The 14,864-nt window shown below is 36.1% G+C and overlaps 1 protein-coding gene across 1 annotated transcript in view; it reads left to right on the top strand.

Moving 5' to 3' along the window:
- The first annotated feature begins 299 nt into the window (after nt 1–299).
- LOC103198601 (UDP-glucuronosyltransferase 2A3) overlaps nt 300–14,864 on the top strand; it is an 82,984-nt gene continuing 68,419 nt past the window's right edge. Inside the window, exon 1 of the mRNA XM_007942767.2 lies at nt 300–1,023. Within this exon, the coding sequence (XP_007940958.1) occupies nt 300–1,023 (724 nt within the window). The remainder of the gene's footprint in view (nt 1,024–14,864) is intronic.

Genomic DNA, 14,864 nt, shown 5'->3' with positions numbered 1-14,864 from the left:
TTTCAGCTATTGCATTTAAAGAATATCAAATTAAAAATAACTTTCTAAGACATATTTAAACGAGGAATACTAGAATGCTGAAATCTCATAATTTAAAAATGTTTCTTTATTCTTTCTATCAAATATTGTATAATGCTACATCAGATCAACAACATTGACAAAGTTCTGTGAGTAAAAAATGTCCATTCTTATCTCTGAAAATTAATTTTTAACTAGTTCTTTGCATAACTTGCCATTTCTAATCTGTGCCCAGCAAGCACTAAAACCCTTACAGGGCAGTCTGCAGGGCAGTTGCCATCATGGTGTCTGAGAAGTGGGTTTTAGCACTTCTGCTACTGCAGCTGTGCTACACTGGCTGTGGAAACTGTGGGAAGGTCCTGGTGTGGCCCTGTGACATGAGCCATTGGCTCAACTTAAAGATCATTTTGGAGGAACTCACAGAGAAGGGGCATGAGGTGACGGTGTTGGCTGCTTCGAACAATTTTGCTATTGACTACATCAAGCCTTCTAAACTGAACTTCGAAGTGGTCCCTATGGCAATAAGCAGAGAGGAAACTCTTAATAACCTAAATGACTTTTTGGAGTTAGCTGTTAATGTTATACCAGACTTGCCATACTGGAAAGCAGCAATGAAGCTGAATGAATTTTTTATTCAAACGACTACAATTATGAAACTTCTGTGTGAGAATGTGATCTACAATCAAACACTTATGAAGAAGCTCAAGGACACCGAATACAACATAATGCTTATAGATCCTGTGATGCCTTGTGGAGATCTTTTAGCAGAGTTACTTACAGTTCCTTTTGTATATACACTGAGGGTGTCCATGGGTAGCATAATGGAGAAATATTGTGGGCAAATTCCATCTCCACCTTCCTTTGTACCTGTTCCTATGTTGGGACTATCAGACAGAATGACATTCCTGGAAAGGGTAAAAAATGTGATGTTCTCATTTTTCTTTGACTTCTGGCTCCAGCAGTATGATTTTCGGTTTTGGGACCAGTTTTATACTGAAGCACTAGGTAAGAGATTCTGCTTTTTATTCTCAACCAAATATGAAAAGAAACATTGACGGTTAAGGAAAAGTCCAGGTAAATGAAAGGAATGCATTTTTAAAATCTGTCTTCCACATAAAACTCTACAAGTCATAGCAAGTAACTGACTATCAATAACTACTTGGGAGACGGGAGATAAGAAATCTTTTGCCATAATTACTCTTTCTTTATAGTCATGTGTGTGTGTGTGTGTGTGTGTGTATGTACCATTTGAGTGCTAAACAGAAGGCTGGCGGTTCACACCCACCAGCCACTCCTCTGAAGGAAGATTAGGCAATCTACTTCCATAGTGATACCACCCTGGAAAACCAAGAGGGGTCGCTATGAGTCAGGTCCAACTCGACAGCAGTAAGTTTGGCTTTTTTTGGTGTATATATACACACGTGTGTGTGTGTGTGTGTGTATACACATGTGTGTGTGTATATATTATTAACCAGTATATGTTAATAATAATAATATATTATTAACCAATATATGTTTCTGTTTTTACCATATATATTTGTCAATAAATAAACCAGTACCTGGATTTTTATTTGGTAAAGAGAGAGCATCATTTGTTTGAAGAATAAGATCATTTCTAGCCTATCGCCAATGAGAAATTGAAATAAGATGTGTATTAACAGTGAGATTGAATTTGGTACATTTTTTTCCGTACCTGAATGCTTCTCCACAAATTTTGAAAGTCACGGTTTATTATTCTCACATTTATACCATTCATACTTTCTAGTGCATACTGGTATCTACTATCATAACTTTCTAAATGAAAATTCAATAAATCCTATATGGGATTTGGATAACCGCTAGTCACTGGAAACTTTGCTTGGACACTTCAAACTGTTAAGTAATGTTATACAGCAACTTCAAAAACTGAGTAGAAAACTTTGTGCCATGGGGAGTTAAAATATATTTTTTGCTTCAGTGATTCATACATATTCCTCCTGCTTTCACTAGCTTGAAATTTCTGCTAAGGATTGCTTTTGTTTTGAAATCTTTATATACCCAGCTGTCATTTGAAATCTTTAAGTCAGGAAGGCTTCTACTCTGCCTATTTTTGGAAATTACTCAAAAATATGCATTAATAAGCAAAACTTCATATGAGCACTAAAAATAGTAACTCATTTGTTTTTGAAAAGCTAGATTGTTTTACAGAACAATACTTAAAGAAATACACTTATAAAATTCTTAGCTTTAGTTCTGTGAAACTTTGCATCTCTTGGAGATTCTTAGAATCCAGCATACACAGTTGAGAACTCTGTGGCCACTACTCAAGGGAAATGCTAAGACTAATTGTGCATTCCTAGGAAATCCTTTTTTTGTTTAAAAAAAAAAAAAAAAAAAGGTCCTTAAGCTGCTCCATTAAACAAAGAAATCAAACTTTAGTAGAACAAAACACATATACAAACTGGAAAGTTTTAGATACTTTTCCTTCCTAACATCTAGACTGATTCCAGTTTAGTGTTCTTTGGTATAAATAATGCCACAGTGCTTAGAAATTAGTTTTTCTTTGTTAATTCATTAAGGTTTAGATAAGATAATATCTTTCTTCATCTTGGTATATTAGTTAATTCTACTCCTGAAAATATAGAGGGAGGATTTATTCTTTATAGTTTTGATAAGTCATAATTAAAGATCCTGGACATGTTCTGTAAGATCAACTAGGGTTCCAAAGTGAACCCTAATAGAATGATGTGTTTTCTCCAAGGATATTCTTCTTGTCATGACTGCATAGCTGTCATGTGTTACGGATTGACTTGTGTTCTTCAAAAATATGTGTAGTAAATCCTAACTTCTATGCCTGTAATTACAATCTGTTAGAGAATGAGTTGTCTCTTTTAATTAAACTGCATTAGTGTGTGGTGTGCCTTAAGTAACTCTCTTTGAGATATAAATAGAGTTGAGAGAAGAGAGATGCCAAATCACATGAAGGTCATCTAGGAGCAGAAGCTAAAAAGAGATAAGAACCTTCCCCCTAAATGTCAGGTAAATAAATTTCTGTTGTTAAACCTACCTCCTTATGGTATTTCTGCTATAGCAGCACTGGATAACTAAAAACAAATCTGGTACCAGAAGAGGAGGGTGCTTCTCTAACAAATACCTACAAAGTGGAAGTGTTTTTAGAATTGGGTAATGAATGGAGCCTGGAAGAGATTTAAGATGAGCTCTGGTGGCATAGTGCCTAAGGCATTTGACTGCTAACTAGAAGGCCGGTGGTTCAAACCCACCAGCCACTCCTTGGAAGATTGGGCAACTGACTTCCATAGAGATACTGCCTCAGAAACCCAAGGAGGGGTTGCTGTGAGTCGAGCCTACTCCATGGGCTCGACTCACAGCAATTAGTGAGAATTTAGAGAGAGAGAACAGTAAAAGCCTAGATTGTCTTTAAGAGTTTTTGGTAGAAATATGGACATCAAAGGAATTCTGGTGAGGTCCTGGAGGTGAGGAGAGCTATAGGGAAAGTGTTGTCTTAGAGAATACATATAGCACGAGCAATAGAATGTTGCTACAAATGGAGGCATTAAATATGCTTCTAGTGAGGCTTTAAAGAAAATAATGAATGTATGAGTGGATAGTGATTTTTTTTTATGCAGTGGCAAGGAACTTATCTGAGTTATGTTCATATATTTGGTGGAAGGTACAATTTTTAAGTGATAAACTAGGATATTTAGCCGAGGAGATTTCTGAGCAAGTGCTTAAAGGTGTCATGTGGTTTCTCCTTGCTGCTTATAGAAAAATGTGACAGGAAAGAGAAGGACTTAGAAATGAACTGTACAAAATGAAAAAAAAATTAAACATTTGGAAAATTTTGTTGTACAAACTGACACATGTCCTAGAATTTTTACAAAGACATGGCTAAGCAATCCTTTGTTAATGAGATTAAGCCTGTGGCCAGTGGACCTAACCAACTACCACAGCAGAAAACCCATCAGCTTAGACCAAAGAGAACAAAGAAAGAATGAAAGGAAAGAATACTCTTTGCTTCCAGGAACTCTGGAAAGGAGCTATATCTGTTGTCCTTCAAGAAATGGAAAAGACCGTCTGCATCGGCTCAGAGATCAGCAGAACTGTTGGAAGGACCATGGGAAGCAATGCTGCATCCGTTTCAAAGGGTGGAGTCATGTCCTCTTAAGTTTGAGAGTCAGATTTTTACCTACTCAGTTACAGAATGTGGGGCTGCCATTCACAAGTGCCAGGGGGATAGGGCTGCTGCCCAAAGCTGAGGGGCTGGGGCTGCCATGCCAAAGAGCAGAAGAAAGGGGTCTGCCAAGACTTAGGGGATGTCACCACACAGATGAGTGGGAGAATGGGGATGCCCAAAGCCAAGAGAGCAGAATTGCTGTCCCAGTGGGTTTGGAAGAGAATGTTGAAGCTGAGGGTCAAGAGGCCTCCACCCAGAATCCAGAGAACATGGCCAACATCCAGAGTCTGGAGGGTAGAACCGTTGCCCAGATAGTCCCCCAAAAAACAGTGTTATCAAGGCTTGAGAATTAATGTAAATTATTCTGTTGGGTTTTAGAGTTACTTGGTGACCATTATCCCTTCTTTCCCTCCAATATCTCCCATTTTAATGGAAATGTCTATTTTATGCCTGTTTCACCACTGTACTCTGGAAAGAGATAACTTGTAATCTAGATTTCACAAGTTCACAGATAAAGAGAAATTTTGTCCCAGGGTGGAATATGTCTACAGTCTCACCCATAGTTGATTTAGATGATTCAAAAGATGAGATTTTAGACTTGGAGTTGATTTAAGATTTTTGGGATGTCATGAGGGGTAAATGTGTTTTGCATGTGGAAAGAATTTTGGGGAGGTCAAAGGGTGGAATGTTAAGGATTGACTTGGGCCTCCAAAAAAATACATCTTTTAAATCCTAACTTTTATGTCTGTAGCTCTAATCCCATTTGGGAATGGATTGTCTTTGTTATGTTAATGAGACAAGATTAGTGTAGAGTATGTCTTAAATTAAACTCTTTTGAGAGATAAAAGAAATTAAACAATCAAGTAGAAGCAGAGATGGGAGAAGAGAAATGTCATGCAACAGGAAGATTGCCCAGGAGTAGTAAATACCTCTTTCAGAGTTGATAGAGAACAATCTATCCTTACATCAGCACCCTGAATTCAAACTTCTAGCCTCCTAAACTTTGAGAAAATCATCTTCTGTTTGTTAAAGCCACCCATTTGTGGTATTTCTATTAAAGCAGCACTAAATCATTAAGACATCATAGGTCCCAGGTTTGACCTTAGAACTCAGCCATTCTGGGGAGCTCATAGTCTTGTTCAGAGGCTTAAGTGTGGCAATATCTAGACAAACACTTCCTTGGAAACTTCAAAAACCTTTACAGTTCATTAGTTTTATTTTTCAGAACTGAAGTTTGCTCCTTGAGACAACTGTAACTAGCTTTGATCAATCAAAACACAAGCTATAAATGTTCAATGAGCTAGCAAGCAACAAAAGCATTGTGAAAAATTAAGCAAGAAGGAAGTTTGAGATTTGTTCTGTAATAGCTCCATTGATTGGGCCACGATCAGTGTTAAAGTTGCCAAAGAATAGGAAATTTCAAGAAACTATATGCTCGGCTTGTTTATCTTTTCTAAAACAGCTATTTACTTTCTCTTTATTCTGAAAATTAGGGATGGTTCCCTGGTTCCAAAAATATGAAGACCTAAGCAGAGTTGTCATATTATGCATGACTATACAGAGAAACTATATAGCCTTTTGTATGTATAAATATTGTCGACTAAATGCAGTCCTTGGGATTGATGGCAAATTTTTAACTATCATTTTGAGCAGGTTTTCCTCCTGTTGCATGTAAGCTAATTGATTTTTCATTCCTGGATTTTCTCATATTCTTCTTACTAGGCAAATCTGAATTCACTGTCGATGGTATTTTATTTCTTAGAGGCATGCAGTTGTTCATTTTGTTATTTCTTTTAACTGTGCACTTATACTGTATAAATTTTTGTATGTCCACTACCTATATGTGATGACCTCCACAAATAATATGTATACATAGTTAAAAAATTGAAATGGAGCTAAAGTATATAAAATGAAAAGATAATTTGTTTCCCATTCCTTCTGTATAAGCACCAGAACATCTTTTGTCTTCACATCAGGATATTGTCTGTGCATTATTAAACATCAATGTATGTATATGTCTTTTTTTTTCTTTTTTAATTTTCTTTTTCCAAATAGGAACAATTACTAAATATTCTTCTTTACCATTTTTTCACCTAATATAGATTTCAGCATTTTTCCATGTCATCATTTCAAATCTACGGCATTATTTATATTGACATAGAAATATTTCCTTGTAAAGATTTAACAGATCATTTAACTAGTCTTGTTCTGGGAGCTCTAGGGTTACTTCAGGAGCTCTGGTAGCTTAGTGCCTAAGGCACTTGACTGCTAACCAGAAGGCTGGTGGTTCAAACCCACCAGCCACTCCTCGGAAGGAAGATGGGGCAATCTACTTCAGTAGTGATACTGCCTCGGAAACCCAAGGAGGGGTCGCTATGAGTCGGGTCCGACTCAACAGCACATAACAACAACAACAACAGGGTTACTTCATCTCTTTGCCATTACCAAAAAAAAAAAGTCACATTGAATTCTTTGTACTCATATCTCTGCTACACCACTGTCCCAAATTATTAAACCATGTAGTCTTTATATTCAGAACCCTTTTGAAGATATGATTTGTTCAATTTTTAACCAGGCTATTTCTCTTCTTAACTTATATCTGACTTTGCATTTTAGGGTATTTAAGCCTTTGCGTGTGTGTGTGTGTGTGTGTGTGATGTCTTTTACAATTTTTTGTCAACCAATTCAGTTTTAAATGATTAAATTAATTTATTAAGAATTATACTGCACTTAAAATTTTTATCAACTTTTAAAAATTCTTATCTATAAAAAGTATATATAAGTATGTTGTTGTTGTTATGTGCTGGGGAGTCAGTCCTGACTCATAGCGACCCTTCTTTGGGTTTCTGAGGCGGTTATCACTTGGAAATAGATTGCCCAACCCTCCTTCTGAGGAGTGGCTGGTGGGTTTGAACCACTAGCCTTCTGGTTAGCAGTCAAGTGCCTTAGGAACTACGATACCAAATAAGTATAGTCAAAAGAAATAATGAAATGAACATATGTATGCCCTTGAACTTAGTTAAGAAATGTGTAGTTGCATATCTTAGAAGAAACCTTCTTCCAGTGAAAACCACAATCCTGACGTTGGTGTTAACATTCCCTTGCTTACTTTTATTGCTCTAGTATCCATTACAGGCATACCTTAGAGATACTGGAGATTCAATTCCACACAATTGCAATAAACATATACAACAATGAAGCAAATATTGATTTCTCTGGTTTCCCGGTACATATAAAAATTATATTTGTACTATACTGTAGTCCATTAAAGGGACCTCTGGTGGCATAGTGCTTAAGGCATTTGACTGCTAACCAGAAGGCTGGCGGTTCATACCCACCAGCCATCCTCAGAAGGAAGATTGGCTAATCTACTTCCATAGTGATACTGCCTTGGAAACCCATGGAAGGAACTCTGGTGGTGTAGTGCTTAATGCATTTGGCTGCTAACCAAAAAGTTGCTGGTTCAAACCCACCAGCTGCTCTGTAGAAGACAGCTAGGGCAGTATAGTAGGTAAGGTTATGTGTCAACTTATGTGGGCCTGGTTTTGAGTGGCTGGACAGCTGGTTGTAGTTATTCCCCATGATAAAACTGACTATCTACTCCATGTTGGAATCTACTATGAGCAGCTGAGTAGTTGCTTTTGGGATGCAGTACACTTCCAGTGTATAAGGAGCTTTGGGAATGGTCTGCAGCTTTATAGCATGCTTGGACCCTGCATGTAGCTGAGTCTTCACGTAGAAGCCTGTCATGTTTCCTGCTGATCTTTGGACTGTTTCTGGACTTGAATTAGTTAGTGGTCTACCATGTGGTTTGGTAACATCAGGACTGTGTCATTTTATTTGTCCACCTTGGGCTTTTTACCCTCAGCATTCAGCAGTTGCCTGAATGAGGAGACACCTGTAGCTCCAGTGGACTGGGAGCAAGAGGCAGAGCTGCAGCCCAAGGTTGAGGGGCTTTTCACCCAACCCCTAGAACTTGGCACTTTGAATTCGTACTTCTGGCCTCAGAAACTGTAAGAAAATAAACTCCTATTTGTCAAAATCACCCATCTGTAGTATCTTCTGATAGAACGGCACTAGAGAACCAAAACAGACCGTCTGCTTCTGTAAAGATTTATAGTATTGGAAACCCAATGAGTCCCTATGAGTCAGAATCAACTTGATGATAGTGAGTTTGGTTTTGGTTTTGGTAGTCTCTCTTAAGTGTGAGATAACATTATGAAAAGTTTGAAATATTGTGAAAATCACCAAGATGTGACAGACATGAAATGAGCCTATGCTGTTGCAAAAAAACGAGTCAATTGATTTGCTTGATGCAGAGTTGTTGCAAACATTCAATTTGTAAAAAAAAAAAAATATATCTGAGAACCACAGTAAAACAAAGCACAATAAAACAAGTTATGCCTGTGTGTGATCTGTGATCCCCTCCATATATTTTTCACTTTTTGAATTTCATAACACAATCACTAACTTAACTTATACTCAACACTTTTTCTCTAAGTTGAATTATATGTCTTTAAATTCAATTTTCTGATTGTTGTATACAGAAATTATAATTACTATTTCATATATTTTCCAGCCCCCATTTAATATTGTTTTTGTATTTTATTCATTCTAATGATTTATCTGTATACTTTCAGAGATTTTCTATATGGCAGTCATATCATTTCCAAACATAAATATTTTTCTCTTTTCACTGATTTGTGTGTGTGTGTGTGTGTAACTGCTGCGGTTGAAAGCAATGTTGAATTAAAGTTACCATTATCATACATAAATGACTTGTACTTATCTTAATTGGAATACTCTCAATATTTCCACAGAATCAATTTTGTTTTCTGAGTACTTCTGGTAGGTACCTTTTATCATACTAAGAGTTATTTTCTATTCCTCCTTGGCAAATAACATTTTAAATTATGAATAAGTATTGATGTTTTTTATTCAGATGATCTTGTTTTTCTCTTCTTTACCTAATAATAAGATAAATTATATTTATTAATTTATAAGATTTTATATGATCATTTTTTTCTCCAATGAATCTTAATTGTCCACAATATCTTCTTTTAATATATTTTCACTTCTATAATAAAGGACTTTTTCATAATTTTATATTGGAGGAGTATCTATAGATAAAAGCACAGAAATGTACGTCTTTTTGTTTAACTTACTGATGCATAGAAGTGTGAGCCATTGAGATTTCAGTCTTTTTTTTATTTTTATTTTTTTTATATCCCACCACTCTAAGTTAGGTAAGGGAAAGTCTGATCAAGTGGATTCCAACTCTTAGCGACCTCTTTTGAGTTTCCAAGGTGGTAAATTTTTAGGAAAGTAGATTGCTCAGTCTTCCTTCTGCAGAGTGGCTGATGCGTTTGAACCACCAGCCTTCTGGTTAGCAGTCAAATGCCTTAGGCACAACGTCACTAGAGCTCCTTAGCTTGGTCCTTAGTTTTGTAAAAGCAAGTGCTTACTTTTGGTAAGAAATCAAATTATCTTTTGGAGTTTATTATTTTAAAAAAATTATCTTGTCATTTATGTCACATTGTCTTAATGCATTCAATTTTGTTGGGTATTTCCTTTAACTTCTCAGAGACTGATTATTGGTTTGATTATTTTGATGGACTCTTACAGATAAACCACAAGTTGTATTTTTCACTTTCAACCTGTAAAGTGAGAAAAAAAAATGGAAGTAGGAGAACAATTTTAGAGATGAGGAAAATTACTATATGTATGGCTATGTTAGATTTTTAGGAAATCATTCAGCTCTAAATAGGCCTCTTTTAATAATACTTGGAATTATAATTTATAAGGACAATAGAGAAATCATGTTTTGCTAGTAGAAAAGATCCAGAAAACTCTGCCATCTTTTTAAATATTATTGTCACATATATTCCAAAAGTGTGGGACAATCTGAGCTTGAACAAAAATGCTTTATTTGTAGTCTTTTTCCTATTCACAAAATTACAAACTTCCTCTGTGTATTTTTAATGATCACTGTCTCTTGTGGATTATTATATTTTCAGAATGCTGATGTGTTTATTCACTCACCCTTTGATTACAATACAATACTACGCAAGGTTTGAATAATTTCATGTTATAAAATAATAGAATTAATTGGTCCAGGTTTACTTCAGAATTACATTTCTACTCTTCTGGCACATACAGGTTGTTCAGAACCTGTATTTTTTAACATATTCTTAAAGCCAACACCTTAAAACCATAATTTTTAATCAATGTAAATTATTTTTATGAAATTGATCATGTAGATCATGCATTTATGGAAATTCCTTATTTATGGTAATTTTCTCATAAGACAGGAAATGATCTTAGAAAATATAAGCTTTAGAAGGTAAAAATATTAACAAATTGGTTGTAATATCTATTATTGTTTTTTTTTCCCCCGAAAGTGGATCATTACTTTAATATCCTACAGTCATCGCATGATAGAGGGGGAAGAAAAGAAAAACGCCACCTTGAATTTGTTATATTTAGGGTAAATTAAATGTGTCTTCTGAAATTTTTAGTTCCTAGATTTACTACAGAATTTTTTTCACATTATATAATGCCGAAAAATGTAATACAGTTTATAAATACTATCATGGGAATTGGGTCTATTTGAATATTATAATAACTGGGTTACTCTTGAATGATCATAACTACAAAAACATTGAAAACAACTGCTTCATCCTCTTCTTCTGTGCAACATCTGAAATCTCTAACAACTCCAGGATCTAAAATTAAGAAATTTGAGAGCAAGACACTATGGAGAGGAGAATATAAGACTGTGCCCCCCCACCCAATAAAAAACCTCTATCTTTCTTGATGTTGACGGCTTAGTAACTGTTGTTGTTACTTGCCATCAGGTGGATTCTGACTCATGGCAACCTCATTTGTGCAGAGTAGAACTGCACTCCATTAGGCTTTCAACACGATGACTTTTAGTGGAATGTCAAGCCTTATTTCTGAGACACCTCTGGCTGGATTTGAACTGCCAACCTTTTGGCTTTAGTAGTCCAGTGCTTAAACAATTACACCACCCAAGGACTCCAGCTAAGTAACTAACACCAATTAATTTGCATTTTTATTTCTTATTCTACTCTAAACATTTTGTTTGTTCTTATTCTTGTCTATTCATATTTATCAATCCTATAATTGCACGGTCGTCAAATATAAATGAAATTATTTTAAAAAGAAAAAAGGAAAGGAACTGTAATAGCAACAAAAACAGAAGCCAGAAACATGCAGAAGAGAAAAAATAAAAAATAAAATAAGGCAGTTCCTTGAAAAAATAAGTCTTTAGAAATTGGCCAGCTTTAACATCATGAGATGGGTAAGGGAGGTTTCCAATTGGCTTATTCCACCTTAGTCCACCATGTGGGGCTCTTCCTTACCCCTTCTTCATCTATTTGCTTCATTTGTTTTTCTACAGAGCATTTTAAAAAGTATGGAATTCAATAACAGAAGACTGAGCTTGTGTCCTGACCTTTTTCACTCATTACCTGTTTATGAGGCTTGATCTTTACTGTTGATTTGCAAACTCGTTTTCTCACCAGCGGAATTGGTAGATGTCAGGGAAGATCTAATAACAGAACAAACTATCAAAAATTATTCAAGTTGATTGGTTTCTTCAACATTTTTTCCTATTTTGATTTATTTAAAAATTTTCCTTAAATGTTTTTCTTAATTGCAAACTTTGTAAGCCTCAAAATCTTTGTCTAATTTAAGATGTTATTTACCTGGTTATTTACTAGATGTTTGATCTTTCAAAATTAGTCCCATGTCTGTGTACAGTCTCTGAACATATTGTGCACAGCTATATAGTCATACATAGAATTTAAAAAAAAAAGACAAAAATTTCTTGAATATGGAATTTACTCAATCCTTGAGACTTTTATTCAGAGGATGATATTCAAGTTCCATTTGCTACCTTTGTCATCGTGGGTTGTTGTTGTTGTTGTTATGTGCTGTCGAGTCGGACCGACTCATAGCGACCCCTCCTTGGGTTTCCCAGGCAGTATCACTACGGAAGTAGGATTGCCCAACCTTCCTTCCGAGGAGTGGCTGGTGGGTTTGAACCACCAGCCGTCTGGTTAGCAGGCAAGTGTCTTAGCCACTATGCTACCAGGGCTCCCCTATGTATGTGTGTGTATATATATATATATATATATATATAAATACAAGCAAGGTGACACATGGTGGACAGATTTTTCAGTGGAGCTTCCAGACTAAGACAGACTCTGAAGAAGGAAGGGGTCATCCACTTCTCAAAGAATTGGCCAGTGAAAACCTTATGAATAGCAGTGAAAGACTGTCTGATATGTTACTCGTAAAGTTTATGAATAGCTCTGAAACATTGTCCAATACAGTGCCACAAGGTGAGCCCCTCAGGTTAGAAGACACTCAGAATACAACTGGGGAAGAGCTGCCTCCTCAGAGTAGTGTTGATCTTAATGATGTGGATGGAATAAAGCTTTCAGGACCTCCATTTGCTGATATGGCACAACTCAAAATGGGAAGAAACAGCTGCAAGCATCCATTAATAACCAGAACATGGAATGTAAGAAGTATGAATCTATGAAAATTGGAAGTTGTCAAAAATGAAATGAAATACATAAAGATTGATACTCTAGGCATTAGTGAGCTGAAATGAACTGGTTTTGGCCATTTTGAATTAGATAACCATATGATCTACTATACCAGGAATAACAAATTGAAGAGGAATGGCATGGTATTCATTGTCACAAAGAATATTTCAAGATCTATCCTGAAGTACAGTGCTGTCAGGGATAGGATAACATCCATTCGCCTAAAGGAAAACCAGTTACAGTACTATTATTCAAATTTACTCACCAACCACCAAAGCCAAAGATGAGGAAATTGAAAATTTTTACCAACTTCTGCAGTCTGAAATTGACCAAACATGCAATCAGGATATGTTGATTATCACTGGTGACTGGAATGCAAAAGTTGGAAAGAAAGAAGAATCACTGGCAGTGGGAAAATATGGCCTTAGTGATAGAAATAACCCTGGAGATCACGTGATAGAATTTTGCAAGACCAATGCCTTATTCATTGCAAATACCTTTTTTCAACAACATAAACAGTGGTATACACATGGACTTCATGAAATGGAGTACACAGGAATCAGAGGAATCAGATTGACTACATCTGTGGAAAGAGACAATGGAGGAGCTCAATATCTTCAGCCAAAACAAGGCCAGGAGCTAACTGTGGAACAGACCATCAACTGCTCATATGCAACTTCAAGTTGAAGCTGAGGACAATTAAAACAAGTCCATGAGAGTCAAAATATGACCTTGATTATATCCCTCCTGGATTTAGAGACCATCTACAGAATAGATTTGATGCACTGAACATCAATGACCAAAAACCAGAGGAATTGTGGGATGACATCAAGAACATCATCTATCAAGAAAGCAAATGGTCTTTGAAAAGAAGGAAAGAAAGAAAAGGTCAAAATGGATGTCAGAAGAGACTCTGAAACTTGCCCTTGAATGGAGAGTAGCTAAAGAAAAAGGAAGAAACAACAAGATAAAAGAGCTGAACAGAAGATTTCAAAGAGCAGCTCAAAAAGCAAAGCCAATTACTATAATGAAATGTGCAAAGACCTGGAGTTAGAGAACCAAAATGGAGGAGCACGCTCAGCATTTCTCAAGCTGAAAGACCTGAAGTAAAAACCCAAGCCTTGAGTTGAAATACTGAAAGATTCTATGGGCAAAATATTGAATGATTCAGGAAATATCAAAAGAACATGGAAGGAATACACAGAGTCATTTTACCAAAAACAATTGGTTGATATTCATTCATTTCAGGAGATGGCATATGATCAAGAACCAATGGTATTGAAGGAAGAAATTGAAACTGCACTGAAGGAATTGGCGAAGAACAAGGCTCCATAAACTGACAGAATACCCACTGAGATGTTTCAACAAACAGATACCGTGATGGAGGCACTCACTTGGTTATGCCAAGAGATTTGGAATACAGCTACCTGGCCAATTGACTGGAAGAGATCCATATTTGTACCTATTCCAAAGAAAGGTGATCCCACAGAATATGGAAATTATCAAACAATATCATTAATATCACAGGCAAGTAAAATCTTGCTGAAGATAACTCAAAAACAGTTGCAGCAGTGTATTGAAAGAGTGCTTCCAGAAATGCAAGCTGGAATCAGAAGAGATCTTGGAATAAAGGATATCATTGCTGATGTCAGATGGATCTTGGCTGAAAGCAAAGAACACCAGAAAGATGTTTACTTGTGTTTTATTGACCATGCAAAAGAATTTGATTGTGTGGATTACAACAAATGATGGATAAAATTGAGAAGAATGGGAATCCCATAACACTTGATTGAGCTTATAAGGAACTTGTACATAGACCAAGAGGCTGTTGTTTGAACAGAACACGGGGATACTGCATGGTTTAAAATGAAGGGAGTGTGTCAGGGTTGTATCTTTTCACCATATTTATTCAATCTTTATGCTGAACAAATAATCTGAGAAACTGGACTATATGAAGAAGAACATGACATCAGGGTTAGAGGAAGACTCATTAACAATCTGTGATATGCAGATGGCACAACTTTGCTTGCTGAAAGTGAGGATGACTTGAAAGACTTACTGACTAAGGTTAAAGAATACAGTCTTCAGTAGGA

The sequence above is a fragment of the Orycteropus afer genome, unplaced genomic scaffold, assembly GCF_000298275.1.
Source record: "Orycteropus afer afer isolate SDZICR_OR568_19922 unplaced genomic scaffold, OryAfe1.0 scaffold00098, whole genome shotgun sequence".
In the NCBI taxonomy this organism is placed as follows: Eukaryota; Metazoa; Chordata; class Mammalia; order Tubulidentata; family Orycteropodidae; genus Orycteropus; species Orycteropus afer.
Note: the sequence above shows the minus strand (reverse complement) of the source record. Positions and strands in the feature narration are given on the sequence as shown.